The sequence below is a fragment of the Tupaia chinensis genome, unplaced genomic scaffold (genome assembly GCF_000334495.1).
Source record: "Tupaia chinensis unplaced genomic scaffold, TupChi_1.0 Scaffold000311_2, whole genome shotgun sequence".
Taxonomy (NCBI): Eukaryota; Metazoa; Chordata; class Mammalia; order Scandentia; family Tupaiidae; genus Tupaia; species Tupaia belangeri.
The window spans coordinates 2,326,532-2,333,980 of record NW_006159803.1 but is presented as its reverse complement, the minus strand read 5'-3'; the positions used below and the strand labels follow the sequence as shown (position 1 = coordinate 2,333,980).

At 44.9% G+C, this 7,449-nt stretch overlaps 1 protein-coding gene across 9 annotated transcripts in view; it reads left to right on the top strand.

Annotated features, from left to right (window-relative positions):
- Positions 1 to 887: 887 nt before the first annotated feature.
- The window catches only part of ALKBH8 (alkB homolog 8, tRNA methyltransferase), a 46,973-nt gene continuing 40,411 nt past the window's right edge, over positions 888 to 7,449 (top strand). For 3 of the 9 annotated variants that reach the window (XM_014588786.2, XM_027772855.1, XM_027772853.1), the window contains exon 1: positions 889 to 1,328. Coding sequence is in view for 4 of the 9 variants with exons in the window: in XM_027772855.1 (XP_027628656.1) it covers positions 1,315 to 1,328 (14 nt within the window). In the remaining 5 variants the exon portion in view is untranslated. The other 6 variants (XM_014588785.2, XM_014588778.2, XM_014588781.2 and 3 more) reach the window with 5 other exon arrangements.

Sequence of the window (7,449 nt, the reverse complement as noted above, 5' to 3'; positions counted from 1 at the left end):
CACTGTGATAGGGGTATGGGTGGAGGTGTTGAATCAGCACTGTAGGAAAAACGATTCCCCTCACCACTACTCTCATGGTTCCTTCCTTACTCCCACGCAGCCCATAATTCAAGGCAAATAGTGATTATGGTACATTCATATCACAAATAGCATTTGAGCAGGAACAAGTGCTAAGCACCCCCTCTCCTATGACCTTTATCAATATTTCTGAGCTGTTACCAAATCTTTTTCCTTTTTCTCTGCTGCTGCTGTGTCTCAGTATTTTGCTACTTTTTACTTTAACACTACAACTGCCATCTTACTTTTGTAATACTTCTAGTCCTCTGCCACCTTTTATCAGCAGCTCTGGTCCTGTCACTCATTTTCTCTAGTCTTTCTAGGACCTCCCTTGGGCCTGCATAATAGAATGGCCTTAGGGTATCTAATAATCAGGAAGCACCCTACTTTTTTTTTTCCTCCTTGGACATTCTTCCACTCATCTTTCTATTACTCTGAGATACTCACGATTCCCAGGCACTTCATAGTATTTCACATCCCTCTTCTCATGACTTATCAAAAGACAGAATAATAACAAACTTAGTGATAGACCTAATTGACTTATATTCAAGTTTCATGAATAGGGAAGCCTTTATCCTATAAAAAACAGAATGAAAGCACCCCCAAGGCAATAGTAGACTAGTGGTTTTTCTAAGGTGGGAACAGGAAGTAGACAATAGAAAAAAGCTTCGTAGGTAACAGTTACTTCAGATTACTTTTGTGTAATGGTTAGAGCAGAGATGAGTTCCTTATTATAGGTAGATAGGAATCTCCTATTTTTCAGGGAAAATGGACCTGTTAGAGATCTATTTGCTTCTCTGAAGTTTTAGTTTGGTTATGTGACATTTAGCCCAAGAGACTCCATTTTGGTTTGGTCTGATGGGGCCTGATGCAGGAGCTCAGTCCAAAACGATGTCCTCTCCTAATGTTGTTTAATAGATAATATCTTTCAGACTCTGTAATCTTTTCCCGTCACTCCCAGCAAGATTTAGGAAGTAGGATGTAGGAGGAGCCCAATATGGGAGGGCCCATAGTTGGGGGACTGAAGGACACAAATCTGTTTGACGTCGTCCATTTGCAAAGGGACCCATAAAAATAAGCTGCCCTCTCCATCGTTTCTTTTCCCTGAAATAAGACGTGCGACTTTTCACTGTAGCAGAGAGCGGTGCGCAAGGACGCTCGGCGGAGAAACGGCGGTGCAGAGCTCCGGGAGGCAAGGGGACTGTGGGGGCTGCCGCCCCGCTGGCTCATGGGAAATGTAGTGCCACTTCCATCAACATGGCCGCGCCCAGGTGAGGCGAGCGGCGAGCACCCGCCGGGGCCTTCCGGGGTCAGGCTGAGAGAGGCTAGGAAAGGAGAGGGCACCTCCGTGGTGACAACCTGGCCCCAGCCACGGCGGAGGTGTGTGGCGCTTCCCGCTGGTGGGCACCGGGGGCTGCGAATGCCCGCTCCCGCTGGTCGGCCTCTTCCGGCTCGTCCTCGCGGGCGTGGGGCTGGGAGCCAGCGACACAAGGGTGATGCACGCAGCCCTGGTGTGGCTCGTGGGCAGCAGGGTGGCCTTGAGTTGGGTGGGGGTGGCAGCGCTCACGGTGCACGTGCTGTCAGTCTTCTGTGTCCTTCGGGGTTGGAGACGCGCGGCCGCACCTGCGGCTTTTCTGACCCGTGTCTTAACTCGGCGAGGCAAAGGCCTTGCAGGTGGCTTGCACTCTCCCAGCTGAGTCTTGTGCTCTTCATTGAGCAGCCCCAGTGATCCTTGGGCCTTTGCTGGTGTCTGTGGTTTAAACTGATTCAGGGGGAAACTTAATGTCATTGCCAGACCCTGAAGTCTGTGCTCCGAGCAGCCCAGCCCCAGTGATCCTTGGGCCTCTCTGGTGGTGTCTGTGGTTTAAACTGATTCAGGGGGAAACTTAATGTCAGTTGATTGCCAGACCCTGAAGTCTGTGCTCCCAGATAGCCCCAGGCTGCTGGGTTAGCCCCACAGAAACAGGTCAGTGTGAGCATTTCCGGTAGACGGACAGACTAAATGGTAATGAAAACGCTGAGCAATGTCGCCACACTCGGAATTCTGGAGGAGGAAGTTAAGATGGCAAACTGATTTTGGTTTATTGAGCAAATGTACATTGAATGGCCCTCGGCCCTAGGTGTATCCTGTTTAGGTTCTGAATGCTACTAGATGAACCAGGCAGACAAAATTCCTACTTCGTGGGGGCATACTTTCTCTAAAGTTATGGGGAAAGATAAGATAAAAATTAAGAGTTTAAGAAAATGTGGTAAAGGTTTTCAAAGAGTTAAGATGGGGTGATCTGACAGGTGGTGGGGTGAATTTTTCTAACCTTTCAAAATCTCTTCTAATTTGAAGAGCTGCTAAATTCAAAGAGTTGTGAAAGAGGAAAGCTTCTCAGTCCGATGTTCTTCCATCTTTTCTGCTCCTTGGAGGCAATCTCTTGATACCTATATCACCAACTTTACATGTATTTTAAGGATTTACTTGTATACTCTGTATGTTTGGGAAGTACTTTAAAATTATGCCCCACTTGGTTGGAATTTGAGTTCTTTCTAATCTTTGCTACTAATTAAGTATGATTTACATACAAGCACAAGAATATTTGTTTTGTCTGTATTGTTGGGTTCATTATAGAATCTCTCTGTTCGGGAACAGCATGGGTAGGGAACCAGCAGCTAGCATAATGGCTATGTCGCTGGACTCCCACGTAGTCGACCACGGTTTGCGTCCCGGACCCGGTGGCTTAAAACTCACGCCGGGCGCGTGTGCGTGCGTGCCCAAGATCCCAAGAGGAGAATGGAGGAGAAGGGATTGTGGCGTGACCATCCCCCCTGGGGGTGATTTCTCTCTTTCTGTCTCTATGTCTCTCTCTGTCTGTCTGGCGAGCGCACGCACCCTATAGTGAAAACCTCTCCAAAAAAAAAAAAAAGAACAGCTTGGGTATACATCTTTTTTAAAAAGTAATTTTTAGGGACCAGCGGTTAGTGTAATGGCTATGTTACTGGACTCCCACGTAGTCGATCATGTCCTGGACCTGGTGGCTTAAAGCTCACGCCGGGCGCGTGTGCGTGCGTGCCCAAGATCCCAAGAGGAGAATGGAGGAGAAGGGATTGCGGTGTGACCATCCCCCCTGGGGGGTGAGTTCTCGCTTTCTGTCTCTCTGTCTCTCTCTGTCTGTCTGGCAAGCGCAGGCACCCTATAGCGAAAACCTCTCAAAAAACAAAAAAGTAATTTTTAAATTTAACTTTATTCATTTGTTGTTGTTTTTTTTTTATTTTAATTTGACCAAAGAGGGAGGAAAGGAGGGAGGGAGGGAGGGGGAGAAAGAGAGAGAGAGAGAGAGGGAGAGAGAGGTGGCTAGACCGTACTCAGCATGACTAGTGTCTAAGTAAACTGTGACCTCACTCCTAAAACATGGCAAGGAGCATCCAAGCATCCAGGTGTCTACAGAACAGTGGAAACCTCCTGGCCAGGAAGGTGGTCACCTCCAGACCTCAGCAGCCGAAGTGAGCCTATTCTTAGTTGTGTTAACTGAGATCTGCTGGACTAGAACATTATCAAACCACTGGAATTGGGGGAAATGAGCTTTGAAGGCTGTCTAGATTTCTCTTTCTTCATACTCAGTGCATGACTGAGGAGAAAGGAAAGGGGTCACAAAAATGTGGTTATGGGGCTCCATCTGCTGGTACTAGACTCTTAGTGGCAGACTTATTAAAAGATGTATGCAGCATCTTTTGTTTCTCATTTCTTCCGCTTTGCAGTCTTTACTCGTGTGGTATATTTTTTTAAAAATCCGGGGCTGGCTGGTGGTGTGGTACGTAAGGTGCTGGACTGCCACATGATCAACTGGGGTTCTAGTCCCAGACCGGCAGCTTGTTTTCTCACTCTCCCCTCCTCCCCCACCATCCCCTTTTTCTCTCTCTGGTCCAATTAAAAATAATAATTATAAAATTAAATATATAAATCTTTAAAAAATAGCTATAGGACACTTATCCCTTGTTCTCTATAACATATTGCAAAGTTTCTGAAAATGGAGATCTTGTTTGGGAATGACTATAAAATAGCTTCTTTGAAGGTCCTCACTTATCCATCTTATTAAACCAGTCTCATCTGATTCTTCAGAAAGTTAACAGTAATGTCATCATAACAAATTTAATCCTCTTAACGCTATGAGATAGGCAATACTATTGGGTCATCAGGAAAGGCATGACACATTTTTGTATAGAAAAACAGAAATGTATGTCACGACTGTCCTGACAACCTAATATTATTATCCCTATCCCTACTTATAGGTGAAGCAACTGGGAGAGAGATACGTGACTAACTCATCCAGATTCATACAGCAAATAAGTGGTGAGATTGGAGCCCGGAACCTGGAGCACTGTGTTAACTGCCTCAGAACACTGAATGAATCTCGGGGTAGTTAAGAAAAATATGATTTAATCTTTGTCATCAAGTAGCTCATAGGCCTGTGGGAGGCAACAGATAATTGTGCAGTGTTAGAAATAACCATTCAGGGAACCGGCAGGTGGGATGGTGGCTAAAGACTCTGGATTTCCACATGGCTGATCGTGGTTCAAGTCCTGGACCTGGTAGCTTGTTCTCTCACTTTCCCTTTCTCTTTCTCTGATTCTCCCTGGTCAAATTAAAAATGAATAATAATAATGATGAATGGAATTAAATAAATAATTATTTTTTAAAGAAAGAAATAATCATATAGATAACCCCTTTCTGTCTAAGGGTAAGTCCTCCTAAGGCTTTCTTTTTTTTCTTTCTTTTAAGAGATTTTTGCTATGGGGCACATGTGCTCACTGGAGACACAGAGAGAGAGAGACAGCGAGAAATCACCCCCGTTGGGGGCTGGTCACGCCGTAACCCTTTCTCCTTCAGGGCATGCATGTATGTGTGCCTGGTGTGAGGTTTAAGCTGCCAAGTCCAGGACTGGAATCACTGTCAACTTCTTGAGTGTCCAGTGATGTAACCATTATGCCATATGCTGGTCCCACTTAAGGCTTTCTTGAGAGCCACTTCAGGTTACCACTTGCCAGCCAAATGTGGAAACAATGTATCTCACCAGTACTTTAAACACATTGTACCCTAAATCGGACTCCTCTCTCCCTTTGCAGCTTTTCCTGATCTTCCTTCTGACTTTCCACTTTTTAAAATGACATCACTCGTCTCTCTGTGACTTAGGCTCTGTCCTTTTAGTAAATGATCTTTGATTCTTGTCTCCCTCCCGTATGAGTAGTTGTGAAGGCCTGTTGGTTCTACCTGAAACTTTTTTCACATTCCCCCTCTCCTCTCCCCACCTTTCTTCCTTCCTCCCACCCTCCTTCCTTTAGGGTATGTGCACTTGCTGGAGAGATAAAGAGAGGCAAAGTGAGAAATCACCCCGTGGTGGGGCACACTGCAGTCCCTTCTCCTTTGTTCTCTCTGGATTTGGGCTTGCATGCACATGCGCTCTGAGTGATTCTCCACTGCTGGGTCTGGGGCGTGGCCATGTGGGAGTCTAGCACATTAATCACCACTCCACCTGCTAGCCCCGTCTATTTCCTTTTTACTGCCGCTAACCTGGAACAGGTCAGCATTTCTGCTTGCCAAGCCGGATTATTACAGGCCTTAGGCTTATCCCCTTACGATCCTGAGCCAGCCAGCCTTACGCACCTTCTCTTCCCTGTCACACGTACCCTGAGTGCTAGGAAGCTGGACAGCTGACATTTCCACAGACTTGGTATTTTTCTTCTACACTTAAACATTAGTAACTAGAGTTTTGATTGTTATGAGCTGATTTGAAATATGATCCCTTGGATTTATTTTTGTTAACATTGAAGACTTGGAAGTGTGTGAAGAGTAGTACTGAAGGGTCAGCAAACTATTTCTGCTCTAAAAAATGCTTCTGGCTCGTGGTCTTCACCAGCCGTGTCCGTTTCTGTTTTAGCTTCTGCTCTTTACTGCCTCACTGAGTACCTTTCCGAATACTCAGGAGTGAGGGCATTCTTTATTGCGGCACTGGACTCCCACACGGCCCACCGCGGTTTTTCCCTCGCACTCTCTCTGGCAAGCAAGGACACCCCACCACAAAAACCTAAAACAAACAAAAAATACGTTGTTCTTATTTTTTTGTCTCTATTTTATGTCACACCTAGACTGTGCCATTGGGGGGCTGAACAGTGGCATAGTGGTAACACCAGGTGATGCTAGGCACAGGAGAGGGTCCTAGGTCTAGGTCCCGAGATGCATGGGTTATTCAGGTTGGCTCAGACTTGGGGTAGATCACTTTTGGAGGTGTCTCTCTCTCCAAAGAAATAAACTTTTTAAAAAAGTCTGCACCATTAACTTGATCAAGATGTATCACATTCTTTTATTGTTTACTGTTTGTTCTCAACTGACTAATAAACTTGTCCAAAGCGTACTTAGTATCATATCCTGCAGCATACTGAGGCCATAATTGGTGCATGTGTATTCACTCATTTATCATTCATTTATTTGTGCAACAGAATCTATTTTTTTGAAATAATTATTTAATTTTTATTATTATTTTTTAATTTGCCATAGGGCACATGTGCTCACTAGAGAGAAACAGAGAGAGAGGGAAAGTGAGAAAGCAAGCCATGAGGTCCAATATTTGAACCTTGGTCAGCCATGTGGGAGTCCAGTGCCATAGCTACCATGCCACCTGCTAGCCCCACAGTTAGCTTTTCTTAACCTGTCACCTCATCTACACAAGGAATCAAAACTGTGACCTCTGCTGAATCCAGCTCACTGCCTGTTTATTTATTATTTTAATAACTATTTATTTTAATTTTTATTTATTCATTCATTGATTTTTAATTTGACCAGTTTACATCATGAAGGGCCAGCAGGTAACATAGAGTTTAAGGTGCTGGACTCCCATGTGGCCAACTGAAGTTCGAGTTCTGGATCCAGCAGCTTAAAATTAATACCAGGTCGGGGGCCAGTAGGTGGTATGGTGGACTCCCACATGTCTGATGGCAGTTTGAGTCTTGGACCTGGAGGCTTGATTTCTCTCTCTCTGTGTGTCACTTTCTGGTCAAATTAAAGAAAGAAAGAAAGTTAAATTAAAATAATTATCTAAAAAAAAAAAAATCACACCAGATCCATGTGTATGCATGTTCTGAATCCCAGGAGGAGAATGGAGGAGAAGGGATTGTGGCATGGCCATCCTTCGGGGAGGGGGGGTGATTTTTCACCTTATTTTTCTCTGTCTATGTCTGTCTCTCCAGCAAGTGCATGGACCCTATAGCAAAAATCTGTTTTTTTAAAAAATAATTTTATTTAACCTTAATTATTATTTTAATTTGACCAGAGACAGATAGAGAGAGAGAGGGAAAGCAAGAAAGTGAGCCTCCAGGTCCAGGACTTGAACTGTAGCCAGCTGTGTGGGGGTA